This window comes from Myotis daubentonii, chromosome 17, assembly GCF_963259705.1.
Source record: "Myotis daubentonii chromosome 17, mMyoDau2.1, whole genome shotgun sequence".
In the NCBI taxonomy this organism is placed as follows: domain Eukaryota; kingdom Metazoa; phylum Chordata; class Mammalia; order Chiroptera; family Vespertilionidae; genus Myotis; species Myotis daubentonii.
The window spans coordinates 53,222,775-53,249,718 of NC_081856.1; the positions used below are offsets into that span (position 1 = coordinate 53,222,775).

The following is a 26,944-nucleotide window of genomic DNA, read 5'->3' on the forward strand; positions in this document are numbered from 1 at the left end:
TCAAGCCCTGAGACAAGGGAGGAAGGAGGAGAGTCCAGCAGAGAGGAGGAAGCACGGACTCAGGTCCCCGGGTCTGAGGGACAATCACAGAGCCAGAGGGACAGTTAACTCAAGTCCATTACAGAAAGGAATGAACAAAAAGACAGAGAGAGAGAGAGAGGAGAGAGAAGGGAGCAGAGGCGACCGCCCTGTGGGGGAGAAGCAAGGGAAGAGTGATGGAAAGGACCAGAGCGGTCGTTGCAGAAGCCACACCTGGCAGCTGGCGCGTGCAGCTCCAGGGCTGTCTGCCCAGTGAGTCCAAGAGGACACCACCCACATGCTCGGACCAGGCGCAGTGCATTTCGGAGAGCGGGGGAACATCGTCAGAACAACACAAAGCTTGTCAAATACTCACCAAACATCCACACATCGCTAGCTGAGGTAAAGCGTCGAAAATTGATTGACTCTGGAGCCATCCATTTAATAGGCAATTTTCCTTTGGAAGCTAGAAGATTAAATTTGGACAGTGAGTTTCTGTTACCTGCTGAGGACGCTAACAATTACAGCTTGTGAGATTTTTAGTACCAAGATAAAAAGCTTTCAACACTGGGCCCTGAACCTCGTTTCTCTGGGAGAATTACTTTCCTTCCCTTGACGTCCTGAGGTCCCAGGCAGGGTGACAGGTTCCACTGGGCAGGGGAGAGGAGCACTGGTGCCCTCCCGGGGGGAGGCGGGAGCAGAAAGGGAGAGGGAGCCGTGCAGAAGGCTTAGCTTGAGCTCAGTTAAGCAGCTTCACGATTCCCCAAGCAACTCCTCATCCACAGGACGCAGCCCTCGCAGTAGGAGCTCATGCGAAGGACAGACAGCCCCTTCCATTCATGAAGCCACCTGGAACTCTGAAGCAGGTGCCCAGGGAAAGAGTACGTATGCATGCTTATCTCCGTCATCTATACCCTTCAACCCTAAACCTGTCCGGGTAGGTTCTCTTTTCTTTAGAACATGAGGCTCGGGCGCCTTGGGTGACGAGTCCGAGCTTGGCTTTCCTTCTGCGGCGGAGGGAGCACGCCTCTGGTGACTTGGCGTCAGGAGACAACTATATTCCTTCCAATTACACTTTCCCGTTTAACTTCCAGAACCTTCTTGACAACTGAGCTCAAACCCTGTTTGCTTCCTTCCAGACAAACTGCTCTACAGCTGTGCACTGACCCGAAGGACCCCAACCCTCAGGGTGGTTTCCCCAAGTCCAGTGGACTCTACACGCTGACCTTTCTGAGAGGCTATGTGCACAAAGCTGCCCACTGCCCATTCAACGCTAAACGATGGCAGGCTCGCGTACCCTGCTGTTAGGGGTTAGCTCTTCACTGGGATTCCAGCACTTGGATTAGTTAGTATTTGAGCTGGACATGAACTAAACTTTCAAACACGGGAAAGCTGACTTGGCTGTTTTACAGTTATCTGACCAAATAACCAAAATGAATACACAACCAAAGACTTTTCTTTTCATACAACAACGGCTCACTGCTGAAGTTGTTTCAGGCTGTAGTACACAGAAGGCATATGGGAGAGAGCAGCCAGGAGCTACAAGCAGAGTCCATCAACTGAGAAACTGGCCTTTGTAAACAGTAGTAATAATTAGAATACACACGAATAGCATAATAGGAATTTATAATTCAAACCTTAGCTGAAACTCTAGAATACAAACATTTATTAATAAAAACATTTGGTCAATAATAATTTGAAGAACCTAAGTCAATCTGTCCAAGATTGGCAAATTGAAGAAAAATCACATGAGCTGGATCTCAGTTCAAACTCATGGGCGGAAGTCCTGGAGGTGTGTCAGACGCCTTTCTCCGAGCATGGGACCACCCCGTGCTGCGGGGTCTGACTGTGTCCACCGGAGGAAGGGCACTGGGCTGATTCCAATCCTTGGCTACAAGAAATAAGCTGCAATAACCCTTCAAATACAGGCTTGGAGTGAACATAAGTTTTCATTTCTCCTGGAGAAATGCCCAGGATGTCACTGCGGGTCACATGGTAGTTGCATGCTTAGGTTGCAAAGGATCCGAAAACTCTTGCCCTCATTGGTGTGGCTCAGGTGGTTGGAGAGTCAGCCCCTACATGAAAGGCTGCGGGTTCGATTCCAGTCGGGGCACATGCAGGAGGCAACCAATCAACGTTTCTCTCTTCCTCTCTCTCTCTCTCTCTCTCCCCCTCTCTCAAATCAATAAAAAAACATATCCTTGGGTGAGGATTAAAAAAAAAAAATAGCCCAGCCAGTGTTGCTCAGTGGTTGAGCGTCAACCCATGAACCAGGAGATCACAGTTTAATTCCTGGTTAGGGCACATGCCCGGACTGCAGGCTCGATCCCCAGTGGGGGGGCGTGCAGGAGGCAGCCGATCGATGATTCTCATTATTGATGTTTTCTGTCTCTCTCTCCCTTCCTCTCTCTGAAACGAATGAAAACATATTTTAACATAAATAAATAATTTTTACAAAGACTTCAAACTCTTTTCCAGAGCGGCTGCACTGTTTATTTCTCACAAGTGATTTCAGGAATTTGGTTTCTGTGTTCTCGCCAAGCACTTGATGGCATCACCACTTCTACTTCAGCTGTTCTGATAGGTGTGCAACAGGATCTCACTGTGGTCGCCATCTCTACGTCCCTCTTTAATCATTTACTATTTGCTACCTGCCCATCCTCTGCAGTAAGATCTTTCTTCATATCTTCTGCTCATTTTCTTTCTTCTGCCCATTTTGTTTCTTTTTTTACTGCTGAGTTTTGAGAGTTCTTTTTATATTCTAGACATTAGTTCTTTGTTGGATAGATATGTGGTTGGCAAATATTTTCTTCCACTCTGTGGCTTGTCTTTTCATTCTTTTAACAGGTCTTTTGCAGAACAAAGATCTTTAATTTTGATGAGGCCCAATCTATCTATTTTTTCCTCCTATGGATGTTTTGGTATTGAGTCCAAGGGCTCTTTGCCCAGCCCTAGATGCCATTTACTCTTATGTTTTTCCTAGAAGCTCTACATTCTGTCCTTGTCTGTGACCTGCTGTGAGTGACATGGAGGCGGTCAGGCTGAGGCCCACGCGTGTCCGTGGACACCAGCGCTCCAGCACAGCCTGTCGGAAGGCTGTCCTTCCCGTGAACTCACTCACACCTGTCAACAATCAGCTGAGCCTATTTCTTACAAACATACCTTTTAAAGCAGTGGTTCTCAACCCTGGCTGCACATTAGAATCACCTGGGAATCTTTTTAAACTCCTGATTTCTGGCCCTAACCGGTTTGGTTCAGTGGATAGAGCGTCGGCCTGCGGACTGAAGGGTCCCGGGTTCGATTCCGGTCAAGGGCATGTACTTTGGTTGCGGGCACATCCCCAGTGGGGGTGTAGGAGGCAGCTGATCGATGTTTCTCTCTCATCGGTGTTTCTGATTCTCTATCCCTCTCCCTTCCTCTCTGTAAAAATCAATAAAATATATTTAAAAAAAAAAATAATCCTGATTTCTGAGCCTCATCCTCCGGAAATTCTGTTTCTTTGTTATGGGGTGGGGCCACAACATTAGTAACAAAGAAACAGAATTTCCGGAGGATGAGGCCCAGAAATCAGGACTTTAAAAAGACTCCCAGGTGATTCTAATGTGCAGCCAAGGTTGAGAACCACTGCTTTAAAGGAATAACACCCATTAAAGGTCCTGAACCTATTGCTTATTTATTGCTCCCATCTTACCTTTGTAGTAAGTACTGTCTTCCATGTATCGGGATAATCCAAAGTCTCCTAATTTCACGCAATCATTTGAGGACACCAGAACATTCCGAGCAGCAATGTCCCTGATAAGGAAGAATTTGGGCCAACAAATTTTAACACAAGGAAAATAAACCACAAAGTCATCTATATTATATAAAGACATATAGGTACTTTGAAAGAGAGCTTATAAACAGGAGATTTACCACACACTGAAAAAAAGGACACTTTATTATTTTATTTCAAATGTTTCTTCTGGCAGATATTTACTCGTTAATATGATGATCAGTATTTGGAATGATGATGACAAAGCGCATTCTCCAATAATGAAGCCACTCATTACTTTTCAAACAATCATTTTTGCAGCGGCATTACTGACAGTGACCCACAGCCATGGTCGGACCCTGCTGGCCTCAGAGGCAGGATGAAATAAAAGTCATCTCATTACTTGTCAGTGTCTTTGCTGATGTGCTCGCTTTAATGCCAGATCACCAAACACTAACACAATACCAAGCCCTCACTTGCATTCAAACTAGACCCAGGTTATCATCAGAACTCCCAGAGGACACCATATGGATGCTCATGACACTCCGCGTCCTGGCAGGTCCCGGCCAATGTGTGTCAGGACGGAGTGTTCGCTGCTCTAGTGCCGTGGTCAGGCTCTCCATAGTATTTGTGGGAGGAAAACTGAACTGATCTAAACTGACACCTCACTCGGCCAGGGCAGACACAGCACCTGACACCAGGTCAAGTAGCACAAAGCCACCCCCTTCCCCCAATCGTACCTGTGCACAAATCTCTTGCTCTCCAGGTAGGCGAGAGCTGTGCTAAGCTGGTAGGCGTACAGGATCAAGGACGCCAGATCCAAACTGTACTTCCGGACTTGCAGAAAAGACCGCAGCTTTGGGACAGTGACCAAGACACAGTGGAAGGATTAGTGATGGAGAACAGAAATCCACAGCCAAAGAGCTACATCCAACCACAACGCTGCCCATCTCTAAATGCACTCAGTGAGAATGGCTTCAATTCTCCCTACTAGCAAAGCATGACGAACCAAACAACCTAGCCCAAAAATTATGGTTAACACATTGTTTGCGGATAGTTTTTATCGTGCGCTAACAGGTGGCACGGGCCATTTTTGCTAATTTTTTGCGCAAATGGCAACATTCAGTAAAGTTACGATAACTTTACGTATTTATACGTTACCCGCATTCTACCGCTAGTCTATAAAAAAACGTATTAATACGTGTCCTGCGCTCTACTACACTGGTAGAACGTATAAATACGTAAAACGTATAAATACATTTCCCGCATACAATGTGTTAATCATTCTTTATTTGAAACCCTATCTCGTTAGAATCTTCATGACTATAGACAAACTTTTGAAAAAAATCAGAAAGATGTTTCCAGGAAATGAAAAAAAGCACAAAATATCTATCCTATATAATAAAAGGCTAATATGCAAATCAACCAAATGACAGAATGGTCCCTATGACGTGCACTGACCACCAGGGGGCAGACACTCAACGCAGGAGCTGCCCCCTGGTGGTCAGTGAGCTCCCACAGTGGGAGCGCTCAGCCAGAAGCCCTGAGCCAGCTTACAGCTGGTGAGCACAGGGGCAGTAGCTGAAGCCTCTCCCACCTCCATGGCAGTCAGACATCCCCCAATGGCTCCTGGACTGTGACAGGGCACAGGCTGGGCTGAGGGACCCCCTGAGTGCACGAATCTTGTGCACTGGGCCTCTAGTCCTATCTAATAAAAGAGAAACATGGTAATTAGCGTACGACCGCTACCCTTCCCATTGGCTAATCAGGGCGATATGCAAATTAACTGCCAGCCAAGATGGCGGCCGGCAGCCAGGCAGCTGGAAGCTAATATGAGGCTTGCTTGCTTCAGTGACGGAGGAAACCAACATTCCCCACCTGCCTAGCCGGCCTCTGAGCTTGCAGTTTGAAACATTGTAACGAATATAGAAGCTAAACAAAACCCCAGAAACCAGCTTTCAGCCAGCCGGGATCTCAGAGCTGGAGTTAAACAGTGTTTTGGTTATAGAACCTAAACAAACCAGATACCTGCTTTCAGCAGCAGAGGCCTCAGAGCTGGAGCCAGAGCTAAAGCTCGCCCAGAATAATAAAAAAAAGAAAAAGAAAAAAAGGAGCGGTTGGGAGCTTCAGTCACCCACCAGCCTGAAAACAGCCCTCAGCCCCTCACCCAGGCTGGCCAGGCACCCCAGTGGGGACCCCCACCCTGAAGGGTGTGTGACCAGCTGCAAACAGCTATCATCCCCTCAACCAGGCTGGCCAGGCACCCCAGTGGGGACCCCCACCCTGATCCAGGACACCCTTCAGGGCAAACCAGCCAGCCCCCACCCATGCACCAGGCCTCTATCCTATATAGTAAAAGGGTAATATGCCTCCCAGCACCGGGATCAGCGTGACAGGGGGCAGCACCCAAACCCCCTGATCGCCCTGCGGCTCTGTGTGTGACAGGGGGCGGGGCCACAACCTCCCTATCTGCCCTGCTCTGTGTGTGACAGGGTGCGGCCCCCCAACCCCCCACCCACGGGCCCTGCTCTGTGTGTGACGGGGTAGAGCCATAACCTCCCCATCAGCCCTGCCCTGAGTGTGACAGTGGCGGCGCCCCAACCCCCTGATCGGCCCTGCTCTGTGGGTGATAGAGGGTGGCGCCCCAACCCCCTGATCTGCCCTGCTCTGTGTGTGACAGGGGGCGGTGCCCCAACTCCCCTATCGGCCCTACTCTGTGAGTGACATGGGGGAGCTCCCCAACCCCCTGATTGACCCTGCTCTGTGCGTGACAGGGTATGGAGCCCCAATCCCCCTGATGGGCCCTGCTCTGTGCGTGACAGGGGGCAGCGCCCCAACCCCGATTGGCACTGCTCTGTGCGTGACAGGGGGTGGCGCCACAACCTCCCCATCGACCCTGCCTTGAGTGTGACAGGGGGCGGTGCCCCAATCCCCCAGTCGGCCCTACCCTGAGCGTGACTGAGGGTGGCATCACAACCTCCCGATCCACCTTGCTCTGTGCATGACAGGGGGCAGCGCCCCAACTCCCCAATTGGCCCTGCTCTGAGCCCGACCAGGGGCTGCACCTAGGGATTGGGCCTGCCCTCTGCCACCTGGGAGCAGGCCTAAGCCAGCAGGTCGTTATCTCCCGAGGGGTCCCAGACTGCGAGAGGATACAGGCCGGGCTGAGGGACCCCCCCTTTTTCGAGTGCACAAATTTTTATGCACCAGGCCTCTAGTATATATATATAAAAGGCTAAGCGACCATCTGACCATCCAACCGGTAGCTATGACTCACAATAACCACCAGGGGGGCAGACACTGGTGCAGGAGCTGCAGAGCTGCGGTGACTTGGCAGCGGCAGTTCTTGGGTGATGCACCCCAAAACCAGAGAAAAGGGAGCCCAATTCTGGGGTGCGTCACCAGAGAACCGCCCTCTTGCAATCCAGGACCCCTCAGGGGATGTCGGAGAGCCAGTTTCAGCCTGATCCCCGCAGGCCAGGCCAAGGGACCCCACCCGCTAGAGGGACCCTGCTCACTCCGCAGACACCCTTCCGCAGATGCCCTTTGAGCCACATTACCGCTGACCAGGGAGGGACCGCGGGAGGTTGGCTCCAGGGTATGTATGGCCTGTCTCACCCAGTCCCGCCTCTCCAGCCACCTTTTAATTTCCTTTCAATGTGCACAAATCCTTGCACTGGGGCACTAGTTGCTAAATAATATTAGAAAACAAAAAGATCTAGTCACCTCTCAAAAAAATCCCATACACAAGCATGGTCAGCTCACACCACTCCATCCCGGGCAGATCTGAGGATAGGTGATGAGGAGGGAGGGTGGGAGGAATAGTGTCCCCCCCACTTACCACCCTCATGGAGTTTTGGGTGCAGAAAGGTAAATTGGTCGTGTTTTGGGTATTTATCCCAGTGGTGTCTACCACTGTCATGGTTAATTCAGCTAAATGCTAACATAGCAAAGAAAGGCAGAGGAGCTGAATACTCTAATTCTATAAAATCAACATATAAAGGAGAAACATTTTTTAATCCCAAAGAATTAGCAAATTCTTCAAAAGCAAAGCAGAAAAATACTGTACAAAAATATGGAAACAGCCCTAGCCAGTTTGGCTCAGTGGACAGAGTGTTGGCCTGAAGACTGAAGGAAGGGTCCTGGGTTCGATTCTGGTCAAGGGCACATGCCCGAGTTGTGGGCTCAATCCCCAGTGGGGGACATATAGGAGGCAGCCAATCAATGATTTCTCTCATCATTGATGTTTCTATCTCTCTCTCTCTCTCTCCCATCCTCTCTGAAATCAATAAAAAGATATTTAACAAAACAAAAAACACAGAAATACAGAAAGGTAGAGCAGAGGAAGGGAGACACTGTAGGGCCTTAAAATGCTCCAGCCAGCAAACTTTGTTAGCCTACGTGGGGAGAAGAGCATGGGGACCTCAGGCAGGGCCCTCTCAAAGGCGGGTGTGGGGGTGATGCTGCAAATTGGAGGAAGGACAAACTACACTTAGGTTCCTGGTAGCTGGTAACCCAATATTCATCAGAAGCAAACCTTATTTGGGACCTTTTAAAAAACGAGGAATGTGTGTAATGTTTGCAAAGGTTGCATTAACTTTCAGGAGCAGAAAACTGCATCTGAAAAATCAACCTGTGTTGATCCCCTACCAGGCCAGGCTACCGAAGCGGCGTGCAGAAGATAGCAGGGCTCAGGGCCCATGTTGCTGTGCCCGCCCCTGGCCCCCCCGCCCAGGGTAGGAGCCAGCGGGCCTGGGGTGGGGCACAAGAATTTGCATTGGGAACAAGTTCCCAGGTGATGGTATACAGAGATTAGTTCTGTGTTCTGGAGAAAGTCAAATAAGGAGAGCTCTTCACACTGTTACTCATATTTAAAAACTGTGACTAATGTCAGCGGGACTAATGTGAACTCTAAAAAGCTTAAGGAACCCTTCAGATTTACCAAAATCCAGGACTGCTTCGCCACTGCTTCTCTCACCCTCCCAGCACCGGAGAGGAAAAGAGATCCACTTTTGTCAGGACTGTTGCTTCCAGTCCTAACATTTTTGGCTGGGGCAGATACGCTGCTGGGCCTGAGTTAGGGGACGACTGGGGAATGTAAGGGTGAGGACATTGTACTATACCCTCTGAGTCAAAACCACAGGGGACACAACATATACTTCCCTTTCTTAACAAAGGACATCACACAGCCAGTGTGGACTGCATGAGTACAGAGGCGAGCTGACCTGCACCAGCAGCCCGCCCACACAGGCCAGATCATGGCACACGGAGCGGGCAGCCTGCCCACAGGCTGGGTCTGGCACACGGTACCTCTCCGAGAGTGCACAGCTCCATGATGATCCAGACAGGGTTCTCCGTGATGACGCCAATCAGCTTCACGATATGAGGGTGGTCAAACTGGCGCATGGTTACTGGGGAGAACAGTGTCCACAGTTACTTTCTCACCAGGCTGTGGGGTGGTGATGGCTGGCTGAGGCAGCAGTCCCCACCAGCCCATGGACTGAAGTCAGACACACAACAGGGCTCAGGCTATGCTTAGGCCACTGACCAAGTCCCGCAGGGCTTCCAGATTTATTCATTTACTGCCTGTCACGTGGTCACCAGTCCCAGAGATGGAGAGCGGAAAGGAGCGGTTGGTGAGGGTTCAGGGAAAGAAGAACGCTGAGGTTCATTTATACAACCAGTGACCGCCACGCGTCTTCTGTGAGCAAAATAGACACAGTCCCTGTCCCCATGGAGCTCAAAATCTAGCGGTGGGAGCGACAACAGCACCTTGCAAACAAGGCCTATTGAGCGATGAGGACTCGGGAAGGAAAGACCACGCCTGTGGCCGGATGAGAGGGACATGTGGGAGGAGGGCTTCCCGCTCAAGGGCAGGAGGGCGGGAGCCCGACGGGCTCCGTTTGTGCGCATCCAGCAAAGAAGACCCCCAGGCAGCTCCGTCAGGGGAAGTGTGATCCAGAGCAGCGTGGCCAGGGACTGCCTGTCCGGCTCTCTCCAATCTCCAGGGCTTGCAGCACGTGGGCTGGGACCACTTCTCTATCTGCCCAACTCCAGGGCGAAGATTTCAATGGTACGAGGTACCGAAGCACAAAGGGACAGTAAATCAATCTGTGTTCATACCCCAAACATCATGGCTTACCCAGGAAAATCTGCAGATACGGCCTCTACAAATACAGATATCAATTTGCAAGGCAAGATTAATAAAAGGAGTTGCCTCATAAAAGTCAAAACATTATTTTTCTTCTTCAGAGACAGTCTGGATTTCACACATAAAGACAAATGGAGTTCCAAAGAAATTTCTAGAAACTTACAGGCTTCTTGAAGGAATTTCTCTCTCACGCTGTCGGAAGTACAGTTTTTACACGTTTTAATTGCAACTGCCAAAGCTGGGTTCTCCTGTTGGGAAATCACAGCGTCACACACGTGCCAGTGAGGTCCTCTGCCTGCAGCAGGGCAGACTCAGGTGGACCCTGGGCCTGACAGACCAGATGTGAGTTCAGGAGAACGGAAAGCTGTGCACAGAAACTGTACATGAATGCCCACAGCAGAATTATTTGTAACAGCCCAAGTGGTAATGACCCAAATAACCACCAGATGAGAAGAGAAACAAAAAGTGGTGTATCCACACAACAGCATGTTATTTGCTGATGAACAGGAGTGAAGTTCTACATGACACGACATGGGCAAACCCTGAAACCATCGTGCTGAGACAAACAACCACAAAAGCCACACATCGTATGATTCCACTGGTATGAAATGTCCAGAATAGGCCAATTTACAGAAAGAGAAAGTAGATGTGTGGCTGCCACGTGCTGGGGAGAGAGGCAACAGGAAATAACTACTAACAGGGGTTTCTTTTGGGAATAAAAATAATGTCCTAAAATGTCCTGTGGTGATGGTTGCACAACTCTGTGAACATGCTAAAAACACTGACTTATACATATGAAAGAGTCAATGTGATAGTTTGTGAATTATATCCCAATAAAGCTATTATTAAATAACTGATTTTTAAAATTCACATCTCAGTGGAGAGCTATCTGGAGCAAGTTAACGTGTTTTTTTTCTTGAAAATGCAGGTAGGTGGGAATATTGGCGAGCTCCTGTTCACTTTGGTCATTTACTTGTTAATTCCAGCCAATGGAACAATCTTCTATGGAATCTAGAACCGATGACAGAGGCTGAAAGAATAAAGGATAAAAGACAGGCCAGCACTCTGGGAGCTCTTTTGCCATTTTGTCATTTTTGAGTATATTAAGGAAGTTGACATACATGATGAGCTTTAAAAAGCCAACAGCAAAAAAATAAAATAAAATTTTAAAAAGCCAAATGTAAATACCTTGAAGAACTCAGGGCTTACGAAGGCAAACAAAAGGCCATTTAAAATTAAACAGTCAAAAGGAGTCCAGGCTTCGGGACTTACTGGGCTCACGTAAATGCCTTGGTGGACATCTCCGAACTGGCCTTCTCCAATACATCGTCCCAGCTCTATTCTTTCTCTTTGAATCTCATAATCTCTGGCTGCAAGACAGGATCAACACATGAAAAACACAAGTACAAACACACCGAATGTGGACATGACACTCTACACAGTTCCTTTCATTAACACCCCTGAGTAAAAATGTCAACAGTGGCACATCTTTCTATGAAAATGCTTTAAACCCAGTGGAATTCTCTTAAACAGCATTTTTAAAGGAATTCGTGTAACTGCAGGCACTGATTAAACTACCAAAACACCAAGTTCTCTTACAGGTAGATTTTTTTCACATTTTTAATGTCTGATTTAGTTTATATCTATTTGATAGTTTTCTAAATAATTTCTCTAAATATTAAGTTATATGCTATTAATAAGTGCTATTAGTTCAGGTATTAATATATGAAGGCTAAAAAAGTTATTTAAAGCAATTATCTTACAAATAACTTAAATTTGTAAGTTATGGAGGCAACAAAAAAATTGTGTCGTGAATAACTGTATGTTTTAAAAGTTTAAGAGTGTTCCACTTTATCATAACCCTATCTCAATATTATTCATGGAGCTAAAAGAGTTTAAAGAGGTAGCTTCTAAAAATTAATTTCAAAATTAGATGACTTGGAATCAGGTTGAACACATCACATAAATTATGAGTATTTTATATTTTTGAGAGCATATGCCTCAAGTTAATGTATTAGATTGATTTACACAAAACCAATTATTTAGAGGTACAGGGGAAGAAATGCCCAATAGGGACCTAGGAGATCAGTTCCAATCAATTCACTACTTCGGATGCGCTGTGATTTCTCCCAGTCAGGAGAGTCCTCCCGCAGCCTCACTGCACACACCCCATGAGTGTGATCACCAATGAAATGACACAACTTTCCTGGGTTATCAAGTTATAAATCATGCAGAAATTCAACCCAAAATTTAGATGGTGATTTTCCTCTTTAAAATCCCTTTAGCTAGTAGTACTATTGAATTAACAGCATGAGTAAATCAATGAAAAATAGCTTAAAAATAAAAGAAACATCCCGTATCATTCCATAGGTTGCAATCGCAAGCAAATGCAGTTATTTGAAAGGATCCTGTTACCTTCATCTATTCCATAGCTTTCTGTATTGCAATTAAGAGAGAGAAAAATTGAAGACCTTGCTTAGAAATAACTAATAGCAATTAGGTTAACAACAATAAACTTGGAGAGTACATGTCAATAATATTCACTTTGTTAAATATTTTAACCATGAATATGAGAAAAAAAAGACTAGACACAAGGAAAAACCACCCCCCGTCCAGTTACCTCACTATGGTAGAAACAACATTCTCAAGTCCTATGTCATGAACGCCTTTATGGTAACTCATTTTTGTGGGGTCTGGGTGAAAGTAGCCACTTGGGCATTTACTACTCAACTCTGAATAAGAAATATACAAATAAAAATTTGAATTTTCTGCAGGAATGTGCAAATAACAAAATGACTAAACAAAAATTAACATTTTCCCAAATTGCTGCCGCAAGTCAAAACGTTCACAGAATCTGTGTGGCTCTCGCCTGCCTGCTCCACATCTCTCTCTCTCTCGTAACACAGGGGCTGACAGGGCCCAGGGCCCACGGGACTTCGCATGCCTCAGCAGGCCGGCGGTCTCTCTGTATTTGGTAACACTCCTCAATGCACACAGTAACTGTAAATGCGAGCATCTTTTAAAATATTTACACAACAGGGTAAAGCAGCCAAACCTGTTACACATATGCACAGCTCGGATGTCAACTCGGACTATCTAGGCCAGGGGTCCTCAAACTTTTTAAACAGGGGCCAGTTCACTGTCCTTCAGACCGTTGGAGGGCCGGGCTATAGTTTAAAAAAAAACTATGAACAAATTCCTATGCACACTGCACATATCTTATTTTGAAGTAAAAAAACAAAATGGGAACAAATACAATATTTGTATTTGCATGTGGCCCGCGGGCCGTAGTTTGAGGACCCCTGATCTAGGCCTTTGAGGCTGTAAGGTGGGACCATAATGGGCCTCTTTAAGAGGGAGGGTTATGATTTTAAAATGGGAATGACAGTTCAAGGGCATCTCCAATTCAAGACCTGGGACTAGAAACTCCCAAGTAGACGCAGGGCTTCCAGATTCAGAGAGGCCGGATGCTGCCATTCCCAGGCTGCGGGAGGTCAGCTTCCCACCCCTCCCCCCAGCTGCAGCACTGAATCAGAGCAGCTTTCTAGCTGGTTAGCCAAGGGCAATAAAGAACAACAATTCGCCCTGGCTGGTCTGGCTCGGTGGATAGAGCGTCGGCCTGCAGACTGCAGGGTTCCAGGTTCAATTCCGGTCAAGGGCACATGCCTGGTTGCGGGCTCGATCCCCAGTAGGGGATGTGCAGGAGGCAGCTGATCGATGATTCTCTCTCATCACTGATGTCTCTCTCTCTCTCTCTCCCTCTCCCATCCTCTCTGAAACCAATAAAAATATTTTTTAAAAAAGGAAAAAGAACAACAATTCCAAGGGGAAATGCAAGTCACTGAACAGACACATTTAAAAATTAAATACAGATTTTCTAACTTTAAATAAGACTGTAGAAGGAAATGCTCTAATCAAGAGGATCATACTATCCCAGAGCCAGGGAGCAAGGTGACGACAAGCCTGTAACTAAACTGACTGGACACGTGAGTGTCAGGCACATCAGAGTGGAACCCTGAAGGCTGAGAAGAGCTATGCACACAAGGAGGCATGAAAACAGCTGGGAAAGGACGGTCAGTGTCTACAGTGAGCCGGTGCATGTGCGCCGAGCGGCCAGTCGCTTACTTGAGGGCATGGTGTAGGTGTCCTCTTCGTCTATGATCTCAGCATAGTCGTCCGTTTCTGCAGGGAAGGACAGGGCAGCGAGAGGTTACACAGCTGGCCTCGGCCTGTGGTACCACGTGAGAAGGCGAAATGGCCTGCCTAGACCCTACTGTGCGGACACATTCTTCAAACAGTTACTCCACTGCTACACGAGTCGCTTATGGAAGTGACAGTGACATCATGGCCCACTATGCTATAAGGCAGACTTCTCAGGGAGCAGGCAGAGCTGACACAGAGCGCCCTCGTGGAAACAGGAAGACACGAGACAACCACCATCGGCGCTGACGCCGCGCTCCCGCAGCCCCGGCAGCTCTTGTACAGCCACGCCCGGCCTCCCGTGTCTCCAAAGGAGCGGGGCGCACACATGCACCCACGGCACTCCTGAGGGCGCCACCGTGCTCGCCTTCGGAAATAAAAATGGCAGCCGACTCCTGCGGGGATTAACGGGCTGACTTCCTTCATCTGCTCAGGGCGCAGGCAGCCCAGCAATGTATCTCCTGTAACTTCTCACTCAGACCCGTGAAGAGCACACATGACCCACTGAGAATAAAATGAGGTCAAACCGCATGTTAGTGAGTTCCTTTCTGAGAGAAGGACCAGGAGCGCCAGCGCTCCCCTCGCTCCTCTCCATGGCGCAGCAACTTAAAACCCACCAATGTCCTGGGGGAACCACCTGGAGAAGGCCACCGCGCACTGGGTGACAAGCAACTCCTGCACGGGAGGGAAGCGGGGCAGGAAAGGGGCAGTCAGCCCTTTGGGGACCAGCATCTGACTGGGCTCAGTTTGAAACTGTGACCTGGCGGCCGCTGGAAACCCCAGAGAAACGAGAAACTAGGAGCTCTTTCTGCTCTGATGCTATTCATATTCACTCCGATGTTAAAATTATAGAAACCAAAGGAAACGGAGGCAGTTTACACTCCAGGGTTCTAGTTGTCCCACACACGGCTACATAATGATGGAGAGCAAACCTAAGAGTTCCCAGGACAGTTCATTTCTTCACCTGGAACCATCATTAGAAGTTATTAAGTAAAGAAAAAGTTAACGGGCAGAATGTGAAGTAGATAAACCAATTCTCTTTAACACACTTATCAAATCAATTCTATATGCAGGCAGATAATGTATGTGATTCTTTACATGTCTCCCTAACCCTAATACTACGTACAGGATTGAAGAAAAAAAATAATCTACCCCAAACCTTTCAAGCTTTTATTTCTGTATTCCTCCCTCTTGTCTGTTCTTAGTGAATACTTAAGGACAATAAATTGTCATGATTTAGGCCAATGGCTTTGCTTTTTTTGTGTGAGATAGCTTAACAAAAGACACTCTGAAATGAAATGTGGGGACAGAAGGGAGCCACTCGGGCTCTTGTAAGAAACAGGAGTTAACCATTTTGAAATAAACAATTTTTAAAAATGGAGACTTCTAAAACCTCAGACAACATTATAATTTGAAAGGCTTGGTATCACAGTATGTGATAAAATAGAAGTGATACGAAGACAGAGAGCAGTACAGAAACCAACAGCTCAGAGACCTGCAGAGAAAGTACCAAGTGCTCCCTCTGAAGCAGAGGGGAGACAGGGAGGCACTCCTGACCATATGGACACGCACTGGAAGAGCCCAAGGCCCTGGCGTCTGGGAGGGACGGCAGTGGCCATGATACCCTCACAGTTGTCAGTGGGGGCTGCAGGCAGCCTCAGGCTCCCGACTTCCCAGCGCTGAGAGGCTGCAGACAAGGTGGGCCTGTCACCAGGCCCCCTCTGCTCGCTGGCAGGAAACCGTGGCCCTTTCCCCTTGTGCTGGCTTGAACAGCTGCAATTCTAACAACCTGCTCCCGACACCCCTCCCTCGGCCCTCAAGGAGTGAATGAGTCATCTGTCCCACAGGGTAACATCTGCTCAGTGACTAGGTTACTCGACTAGGTTACTCGGCCACTCAGGGGGACTGACCGATTTCACAGCTTCCATCCACCTGCTCTGACACGCCCTGCTCTTTCCTGTCCACTAGCCACGTGACCCAGCCAGGGTCGGGAACTTCCTGTAAGAGGCCCACACGCTGCTCACACCGCCTCCGCTGATCACGCTCATCTATGTGGCTCGCACTCCATGGGTAGAGCCACAGCCACTATGTGAATGAGCCACATGACTGTGTTCCAATAAAACCGACTCGTGGACACTGGCAGTTGAAGTTCATATAGTTTCAATGCAACAAATACTTTTGTTTCCCCTCCACCCATTAGAACATGTAGTGATCACTCTTAGCTCCAGGGGCAATAAAACAACAGCAGGCGGCCGTGTTGGGCCCGCGGACCTTGGTTTGTGGACCCCCGACCTGGACCAAGTGATTAAGGCACAGGCCCAGTTTGTCCGTCTGTAAAATGGGGGTAACAGCACTTGCCCTGTACAGTTCACAGCATCAGAAATTCAAATGCGGGAGTGCGAGGACGGTCATGACCTAACTGGTGCTTCCGCGATCGCACGGCCGCGGGGAGACCTCTCCGAGGGGAGGGCACAGGCCAGCCTCTGCTCAGGATCGCCACGGCAGCTGAGGACAGCGCGGGCAGAGGGCGCACCGGAGGCTGCAGCCTGAGACCTGGCCACTCGATTCCTGGTGGCCTTGGGTCATCAGTGGCCACACCTGCACAACAGAGAATCGCCGCACACAGAAACTATCCCTGAGTGGAAGCCGCTAACCTGCCCCTCCCAGGAGTGTCTAGAGTGCGCTTGGCTCCCCAGCTGCAGGGCCCCAGGACGCACTGTTCCAGCCCCGCTGACTTGAGATCTTCCCCTCAAGCACTCTGCTGTCAGGCACAGTGATCAGTCCCATCCCCGACGGACGAGGTGAGATAGGCGGGACAGCAGCCGTGCGTCTCCCCGCGAGGAGAAGTGCACCCTCGCTCAGTGTCCGTGGGTGAACGCTCCCTCTCCGCGTGGCGGGCACAGGTAGACAAAGCAGACCCTGCGGGCAGGGAGCCTTCAGTGGCCTGGGTGCTCTCCTCAGCTGCTTGGGAAACAGCGGTCACCACCACAGCTGACACCTCCCCCATGATTTCAGTGGGTGTGACTCTGAATAATCGCTCCCCCTTCCTCTCGGCTCCCTCTCCCCACACAGCGCAGAGCACAGCTCAGATCCTGCACTTAGGAGGGGGTGTGCTCTCGAGGGGGACGCGTCCTGTTGAATGATATGTCTGGACCACTTTTCTACAACTTTGGTTTGAATTTAAAAAAACCTGGAAAATTCACCATGAATATATACAAGTCAAATGTACCAGGGAGACGTCGTGAAGAAATGGCGTTATTGTTCCTGTCGAAGCCCTAAGCAATTCCCACGAGACGTGCGCTCACACCAGCATTCCGCACACGTGCTGTCACACAGACCACCGCCTGCCTTTCACTCAGTCCTGAGCTACATGACATCAGCAAACAGCCATCTCACATTAGTAACATGAATGTAAAATAAACATTACCGTCCCCACTAACTTCATCTGCAGATCCAGGTGGCATGCAAAGAAAGGGGGAGGGAGGGGAAGGGAGGAGAGGAGAGAGAGGGAAAACACTATTAAAATGACAAGTAAATCAAAGTGTAAGGAAAACAAAAAAACTACCCCCCAAGGCCTACTTCGAAAGACGGTGGCAGCGTGTTTACTTAAGACATTGCGGTCAACACATTACAGTTACGCTGCGGCGCGGTAGAGTTCAAGGTGGTCTCTACCACACTGAACAGAATTAATTGGATTGCCTCTCACAATTAAGTGTTAAAATGGCTTCAAACCCCGCCCCCCTCCAAAGGAAATCTGGACCCTCTCAGGTAAAGATGGAAGCAAGTGTCATTGGTGTGTGTGCTCAAGGGTGAGCTGGGGCAGCCCTGGCGGCTCTTCAGGTGAGCCCGGCGCAAGGCCGCGAGGGGCCGGCTCACAGGGCCAGTTTCCATCTGGATCTGCCCGGTGCTTGGAGGATCTCCTGCTCCCTCCCTACAAGCCTGCTCTCCGAGACCCTTTCCACGTGGCCTGGCAGCCTCTGCTCCACAGCATCCCTCCACAGCTGCCTAAAGCCCGGACAGCATCTCGACGCATGGCCACTCCCTGCATCAGCCGCATGCCCCGTCAGGAAACCCCGGTGCAAACACAGCAGCCGCGGGCCTGCGCGCCAACACCCACACCCACACGTGGAGCCGGAAGCTCCTCTCGCCCTGCCATGCATGTACACATCAGCCAGCAGGCAAACAGTCTTCCATCGACAGAGCAGCCCGAAGACCTTCCCGCAAACACGCAGCACATACGCAGACACCCTGGACAATGCGCTCTGCTCGACCATCTACAGCATCTGGGCAGATGCCGGCCTGGGTGCGGAGCTAACAACGGCCTGTGCAAATAGGAGAGCAGTACCCGTACGAGGCTCGTGGGAGCAGAAGAGCAAAGGGAGAAAGCGCCTAGATTTCTTAGCCTGATGCTGGCAGGGGCTCACTCCTTACAGAGGCAGAGAAAGAGAGAAACAGAAACATTATTTCAATACAAAAGAAACATTTTTAAGACATAGCTGTAAAATAAACACAAAATTGCATTACTTTGACTATTGACACATCATTTCTTACTATGATTAACTTGGGTTTGGAAAAGAATTACTACTTTAACATGCACTTTCCTATTTTAGCAAAGATTAGCACTAGGTACAGAAACTTCCAGCAAGACATAAGGAGAATCGCAAGACTCTGCAGTCAGCCAAGTGAAGGTACAGATACCTTTACAAACAACAAAACTGAAACAAAACAAAACAGGATGAAAAGTAAAGACCAACACATAATTCCAGATTCTCGTGAACATCTGACATTCAACCATGAAGAAAAAGATGCAGAAACCAGCCTATCAGATCCTGGTTTGTGAAGGAGCTTTATGGGCAATTCCCCCAAATCATCGGAAAGACAGACTCACAGACCGGGTGTGTGCACTTATGCAAATTACCTCAACAAAAAACACTGGTGATGAGGATGTTTGAATACACAAGTTGCAAAGCTCTCTACCCACCAGCATAATTTATGCATTCACTCCCTCCTTCATATACTCACAGCTCACTGGAAAGTCAACTATCTCTAGAGGAGGCACCTGCTGGATCAACAAGACACATCCCAGCCTCCAGGAGCTCAGGGCACAGTGAGAAACAGAGAAGGAACATTTAGCAGAGTAGAGCAGGGCAACAGCAGGCACGTCACAGGGAATTCAAACAAGGGACACACAGCACAGCCTTTTAAGATGTAGCAGTGACATGTGACAGAAGAGGCATGAAAATGTAACCGCAAACCCACAGGGACCCATCAGGAAAGATGGGATGGGGCGGTGACAGCCTCGGGTGGAGGGCGGGGCTGGCTGGAGTGGGTCAATGGGGGCAAAGGGGGGACTATATGTAATGCTGTCAACAATAAAGAATTATTAAAAAAAAAAAAAAGATGAGGATGTCAGGTGTGGTTCCAGGGAGAGCCCAAGTCAGGGTCAAGATGGCCACAAGTTATGGACATCAACAAGCCAGGAGCACTGGGAAGTGGAGCATCACCTAAGGCAGCATCAGGGAATGCCAAGGCCTGTCCACGTGGTGAGTGTGTCCTTCGATCTTCAGTCACATAAGCGACCAGGCCTCTCAATCCCACTCCTTTCCTGACGTGATGGATGGTTCAGTGCTAACCACGTTAACTTGATCTCAGCCCCGAGTTCTGAAAAAACAGTCCTTCTGGCAAATCATCCACCCTGGGTGGCCATGGGCAGCCCTGTCCTCAGCAATGTTAGAGACCCACGAACTCCTAAGGAGGCTCAGAAAGAGGAACCCCCGGACAGCATCACCTGGGGAGGGAGGCACCTTTTTTAGAATCTGGTGATGGAGGGAAAGAATAAGACAGTCTTAGCAGTAGGAACCGTTCCTCAGTGTGACTGAGCAGCTGCTGGGGAAAGCTGTCTTTAGAGCAGCAGTTCTCAGCCTGTGGGTCGCGACCCCTTTGGCGGTCGAATGACCCTTTCACAGGGGTCGTCTAAGACCATCCTGCATATCAGATATTTACATGGCGATTCATCACAGTAGCCACATGACAGTTATGAAGTAGCAACGAAAATAATTTTATGGTTGGGTCACAACATGAGGAACTGTATTTAAAGGGCCAGAAGGTTGAGAACCACTGCTTTAGACACAGCCCACCTAAGGAACCAACAAGGAAATGGCGGAAGCGGCATGTCCTCACTCTGCAGCCCTGATGGAACACAGGCGTGGCATGGGGGTCAGTGGCTGCTAGAGCCACCAGGACACGCTCACAGGAGCTTTATAAAGGACGCGGCATACGTACCAAATCTATCGGCTGCTCTGAATGCCACAGACAGACAGCCAGGTGGATGTGCATCACCCGGATGCAGTCTTGTAAAAAAAGCCAAACCACTGAACCCGACTCTGATCAAACTTTTCTGGATCCTAACGCCCAGTTCAGAGGAAATGCAGGAATACAGGGACCTGAGCGCAATGCCCCCAGCACGGCATCACAGAGCTGGACCAGCCAGACCCAGAGTGTGGGAAACAGCATGACGCCATGCCCTCAGCAAACAACTTGCCATCAGAAAAGGAAAGCGGGGAGACCTGACTGGCGGCCGGCAGGAGACAGCCATTCTAGCAGTGCTGCTGCTCCGACGCCCGCCAGCAGACTGTGTGACCGGGCAGAGGTCAGATCAGAGGGCTCTGCGCGCCCACTGGAGAGGTGGTGTTAAGGAATTACTGTCCATTTTCTTGCAGCAAATATTTTTAAAAGAGTCCTTACGTTTTAGAAATATTTACAGATGAAATACGTCTTCGGTGCTTTAAACCAGCTGCAGGAATACCTGTGTGGGGGTGGAAGCCGCAAAGAGCATGACCAGCGGCGGCATCCGCTGGTGAGTGCCGGGAGGGGCATACCAATGCCACCCTCTCTGCTTCTCAGAATAAAATTTCTCATGAAAAAAGTTTTAAAAATTAAACACTCAAAAGCGTAACAATAGCCATACGTTCGTATGGTTTCTTGCTTGTAAAAGTATCAAATATGGTTTTGTCTTGACTCGTGCAGGCTGATTTTAATAAATTCCACAATTACTATGCAGCCACAACATGCTGCACACCTAGGAGGAGAGGGGAGAAACCTTGAGTTCAAATTCTAAAATTTGCATTTTAAGTTTCCAGCCTTCCTTTAATCCAAGCCCCCCTCCCGCTGTGACCACACTTACAGACCCCTTATTACAAGCACCGGCCTCTGGGTTCTAAGTTCTACCTGTGCTCTATAATACGCACAAGTTTCATTTAAAAAAAATTTAAAAGCCCACTTGGTAATTAGGCTAAAAACCTACTCTAGGCCAGAATAATGTGCCCAAAGAAGCACACTGTTCCACATGAGACATTTTTGTAGATCTTACTCATTTTTATAGGGAAACCTGGTGTTGGCGTCAAAGATAAACTCTCCACACACTGAGCACCACTGTAGCTGTCTTACTAAGAATGTAGAAGTTGCCTTTCCTTTGCAGTGAAGTGTGAGTGCGGCTGCGTGCCGTCTCCAGAGTGTCAGGAGGCAGCTCTAGCTCCCAGCCAGGGATCTATGGGAGCCGGACCCACCGAGGCCTCCGGGGCCCTTGCCACAAACCTCCCCGAAAGCGTCCAGAACAAACCGCAGAGGGCGACTCGCAGGGATCATCCGGGAGACGGGACTCTCACTCCACTCCGACTGCTCCTGCCTTTCCCCTTCCCGCTACCTGAATGCATTCCTCTAAGTCCCAGCTCAGAGATGCATTTAAAAACATCTAACTTGCTGGCCACCCCGCAGCCGGCAGGCCTGGGACGCCACCCACCAGCACAGCTCCGCTCAGGCACACCGCCCTCCGCTCCACCCTGGCGGGAAGTGCTCAGTGACTTCTGAGGGGGTGCTCGACACACACCATTCGCACACAACGCATCGCTGGGGTATCTTTGCTCAGCGTATCAGTGCCGCACAATACTCCTGGGAGGGGCCTGTAGGATGTGTGTGCACAATAAGAGAATGAGCGATGATGTGTGTATGTTGGAAAACAAAAAGAAGCCACGTCATCAACTAGGCAAAAGCGCAGACTAAACTTCAGGAGAGATGAACTCAGGGCAAATGACACTAACAGGAACCAGGTTTCTCCTAAGTCACACTGTCAGACACCAGAGCTGTCAGGAAGCTGTTACGTACATTAGAAACGTGCCGTACACCTAAGAACAGGTTACATGTGTGTGCGGACACATGTGTAGACCTATGTGTGTGTGTACATATATAACGTGTATTGTAAGGGAGCAAACTTGGGTCCATCCAAGATGCTGCTTCTTCCCCCGTTCCTGTTTTCACATTTTCAATGAGGAAAAGGACACATATATTTTGAAAATATACCAAGGAAAGTACACCACACTCATCATGCCAACGAACAGCTAAGATCATGCTTATGCCATTATCTTAACTATAGTTTTTAAAAAGCAATATTCAAACACCATTTTATGTTAATTGTGAAAGACAAAAACCATCTAAAAATGTTTCACATATTCTGAACTTCCAGAAACAATGATATGCAAAGTATATTCTGTTCGAGTCTGCTGAACTGCAAAGATAAATTATAATGGCAATTCCAAAAGTAAAACTGTTCACAGTAGTTACAATTAACATGACAGTAAAACTGAAGAATAACTTGGGATTCTATATAATCGTGAGTAATCTGGAATTATACATGTACATCTCATCTACAGAAACACCTCTGAGCCACACTCACGCCTATTTAACGAAGGTAAAATGACCAAGCTGGGAGTCAGGTCTTACGCATGAGCTGTTCCGAAGGAGCGGTCGTAACAGAAGGAGAACCTGCCGCCTCCTACTGCACTGCTGGGAGCGAAGCCTGCGCAGCCGGCCCTGTGGTGCCCGGCCGAGCCCCTTACCTGACACGGAGACCGCATGTGTCCGCACGCCCTGCTTCTCGCTGTTGGCCAGCCTGCAACGGAGAGGGGACTGCTTGAGTGCCGTGCTCAGGACCAAGCGGCCATCACGCCTTCAAACCACACGCGACCGTCAGGAGGACCAGGACATTTCCCATGGAGACTCCCGTTTCAGAGGACGGGCTTTTGAAAACATTGGATTCTACTACCCAAACCCTGACCTCCCCAAGCTGCCTTAACTTTTTAAAGGTCAGAACTTCAGGTGGACATGGAAGGCTCTGTGACCGGGAACTGGACTTGCTCTCTGGAACAGTCTGGAACCCTGTTCAGGACTGGCCCCAGCGCCCAGAGCACAGGCACGAGCAGGTGGCAGTGAGTAGACATGGCCGCGCACAGGCGGGAAGAGGTGAGCTTACGTATCTGGCTACTGGTGCCAGGAGATGGCGCAACATTAGTGTTTTACATATTCATCCCATAAAATAAAATGTTGGCCAAAGGTTTTAGTGACATTTAAAAGATGAAAGTATAGCTCAGTTAAAAATGTTCGGAAAACACAGAATAAAGGAACCCTACAGTCTTCAGAAGCAGCTTTTCCCAGACATGTAGGCTTTGGCTATGCAAGTCCTGAATAAAACTCTCCTCGTATACGGAATGTCAACTAGGAAACACTTGAACTTAAATAACATCGATTCTGGGAGCTCGGGACAGTCCCTGTGAAACTGTCAACCTGGATAATGAATGGTTTCGGCACAAAGCCAGAGTTGAACTCCGTTTATGGAATTCTCTAAGACGGTGCCTTTAAGAAAAGTCCAGGCAAAGCTGTCTTCCCACGAACCCCGCCCCGCGCCTCTGCACTGCAGCGGCCTCCGCGGGGAGCCCCTGCGTGGGCGTCGGGCGTGGGCAGAGGCTGCCTTGCTTCTTCCGTCCCCTGCTGCCCGGCCCGGGCCCCTTCCCCAGGGTCTGCCTGTCTGTTGTTAAAAGTCACCTTCTTACGCTTCCTGGTCAACGGCAACAACGGGGGCTGCTGCTCCAAGACTTGACCTTTGCTTTATTTATTCAGGTTTTCTAGTGCCTGTGACCATTTCTAACCCAGCACCTGCTCCACCCACATTTATGTCTACACTTATGTTCCTGTGTGTTTTCATCCTCAAGTCATCCTTACAGACTCTCCACAATTGAAGAGACTCTGAGTGGTAGTTCCTGGCCAGATGTGGGACATTAATAAATACTGATTAAACGTCATTGAGTTTGTGAAGCTCCCTCCATTCACCCACACACACACTGTGCCGACTGTGTGCCAGACACCGCCCAGGGCTAGGACACAACATGACCCTGCCTTCAACGAAGTCATGGGGTTGTGGAAGCGCAAACGGGTGATTTGCAGAGTATGAGGACTACGGTGAAGTGGGATATGTTACGGGAAAGCACACTGGGCCGTTTCTGGACGGGCTCATGCGAGGTTTCCAGAGGCAGTGAGGTGGGTGAGACCTGAGAGGTGAGCAGGCCTGGCTGCAACAAGGGGGCTGGAGGAAGAGCATTCGCCAAGGCCTGGCGGGAGCGAGAGGGGGCACTCCAGCAACGGAAAGTGCAACGCAGCTGAGTAGCAGAGTGTGGGGAGTGGCGGCACGAGGCCAGGGAGCTGGCAGGGGCGTGCTCACGCGGGGCCCAGCGGGCTAAGGACGCTGGCATTTATCCTCAGAGCCACGGTCACGCAAGGGCTTGAATGAGGAAGCGCCCGCACGCTGGAGCACCGACAATGGATAGGACAATGGGCAAAGCTGGACAAAGGTAGGTAGCGGGTGAGCAGGAAAAAGTTAACCCACAGGCCTGGACTGCTGTCCTCTGAGGTGCCTGTGGCTGGTGCTGGGGACTTGGGTTTCAGGAGGGCTCCCAGCCCCGCTCCCTGGCAGGGGATAAGAGCACTGTGCCTACACTGTACCAACAACACAGGTCCTCCTGAAGTCCTGCTTTCCTTCAGGGAGTCTGGAATTTTAGTCCATTCCAGGCAGAGAGTGTGTCTGTGCCCCGGAGCCCATAAAGACCATGGGCACTGAGTCTCTAACCAGCTTCCTGGATCAACAACCCTTCACATGTTCTCCATGGGCACTGAGTCTCTAACCAGCTTCCTGGATCAACAACCCTTCACATGTTCTCCCTTGTTGCTGGAGGAACAGGGGTGTCCTGCTGAGTGTACTGGGAGAGCGCTCTTGGGAGCCTGTCCTGGTGTCCTCTGCATGTCACCCCTGGGCCACCAGCTGGTTGGGCTTGGTGTCCTTTTGCTGGAACACTGCACAGCGGTGACCATGTGCAGAGTCCTTTCCAGAGAATCATGAACCTGGGGTGGTCTTGGGGACTTCGCACAGAGGTCCCTGGGGCAGCCCAGACAGAAGAGAACAAGAGCTGAAAACGGGAGGGGCCGTGGGAGGCAGTGCAGTGGATGGAGAACAGGGGGGCAGGGCAGGGGGTGCTGGGAGCCCCTTCACCCCGGGCCCCACGGGAGTGCTCCTCCGCAGGCCCGGGGCTCTGCCCACCCCTGCAGCTGGTACTGCCCTGTACCCCAGCCTCAGCTGTCATATGGTCACCAGTTCCCAGCACACTGGCTGAGAAAGGGACGTTATTAAGTAAGTTCTTTAGGCGTTACTATCAATTTTTAAAATTGTATACATCAACACATTGACTATGAAATTAATGACATAAACAAGTGAAAAAGTGAACATAAATTACTTCATAATTTTGAATGCTCTCCCTTGTGAAATAGCCAGAATGGTCCCTATCTCCAGGCTCCTGAAAGCCAGCGATGACTGTTTCCCCGGCCCCGGTCTCGCCGCTCTGACTGCTCCTGAGCTCCCTCCTGAACAGACCCACACACATCACGTGATCACAACGGCTCAATTTCCACCTGGGAATGCCTGCCAGTCCCCATTCGGAAGTGTGGCGGCCTGGCTGGCCAGGCAGGTGGGAAGGAAGCAGTGATCTCCAGCTTCTAGCCAGGGAGTCACAATGTGCACGCAGCAGCACTTACTTTGGTATTGACGGCAAAGCCCGTTCGCCTTCTGGGGAAAAAGGAAAGACAGTGGTGAGGTTCCTTCTATTCCCTTCGGAAGATCATCCGTAGAAATCAGGGCTGAGAAGGATGAGTCCCTTCCAGTATCTCAGCAACAGCCCTTTAAAGGAAGTTCAAGTGTGAAAGCGACAAAGTGATGAAGGGTGTCTTCCCAGGAGGCTCTCGAAGACCAGGGGCCTGATGGTCCAGTGAAGACTCCATAAAGGGCTGGACCTTCTACATTTTGATAAATGAGCTTATTAGCAGCAACAAAGGTTCCCATGATTCCTGTCTATAACGTGTGCACACACACTGCTTGTTCCTCTACTCCTGGTCCGGGGCTCTCTGTTCTTGTGCTTTTCGTGTTTGTTTTTTAATATATTTTTATTGATTTCAGAGAGGAAGGGAGAGGGAGAGAGAGAGAGCAGCATCAATGATGAGAATCATGGATCGGCTGCCTCCTGCACCCCGCTACTGGGGATCAAGCCCACAACCTGGGCATGTGCCTTTGACCGGAATCGAACCCGGGACCCTTCAGTCAGCAGGCCTACGCACTATCCACTGAGCCAAATCGGCTAGGGCTCCTCATGCTTTTCTATACTCTCCACGGTAAACCCAGCCTGCTCACATGGGCACACACCACCCAACCCTTGCGGACTCTCCTCTGGAGCCACCTTCGCTGCCAGGTGCATGCCGGAGGGACCCTGTGTCCGCCTGCCACACAGCTGGCTGCTCTGGGGGACAACTGTGGAGCCACTGACCAGGCTCTAAAGTCGGTGTCACTTGTCTCTCACAGGTGAGCAATCTCCAAGTCAGGGTTCCCAGACTGCGTCGCACTCACAGCAGCCGTGGCAGCCACGGGAACACAAGAGCTGACACTGGGAACACGTGTG

The 26,944-nt window shown here is 49.6% G+C and overlaps 1 protein-coding gene across 18 annotated transcripts in view; it reads right to left on the bottom strand.

Moving 5' to 3' along the window:
- The window catches only part of PTK2 (protein tyrosine kinase 2), a 116,458-nt gene that overhangs the window by 38,657 nt on the left and 50,857 nt on the right, over positions 1-26,944 (bottom strand). For 11 of the 18 annotated variants that reach the window (XR_009449614.1, XR_009449616.1, XR_009449615.1 and 8 more), the window contains 11 exons: positions 26,031-26,061; positions 23,012-23,064; positions 17,548-17,565; positions 14,046-14,102; positions 12,336-12,356; positions 11,193-11,290; positions 10,084-10,168; positions 9,080-9,180; positions 4,510-4,625; positions 3,710-3,810; positions 395-484 (listed from right to left, as the gene is read on the bottom strand). Coding sequence is in view for 15 of the 18 variants with exons in the window: in XM_059672387.1 (XP_059528370.1) it covers positions 395-484; positions 3,710-3,810; positions 4,510-4,625; positions 9,080-9,180; positions 10,084-10,168; positions 11,193-11,290; positions 12,336-12,356; positions 14,046-14,102; positions 17,548-17,565; positions 23,012-23,064; positions 26,031-26,061 (771 nt within the window). In the remaining 3 variants the exon portion in view is untranslated. Of the gene's footprint in view, positions 1-394; positions 485-3,709; positions 3,811-4,509; positions 4,626-9,079; positions 9,181-10,083; positions 10,169-11,192; positions 11,291-12,335; positions 12,357-14,045; positions 14,103-17,547; positions 17,566-18,465; positions 18,544-23,011; positions 23,065-26,030; positions 26,062-26,944 lie in introns of all 18 variants that reach the window. The other 7 variants (XM_059672383.1, XM_059672378.1, XM_059672384.1 and 4 more) reach the window with 4 other exon arrangements.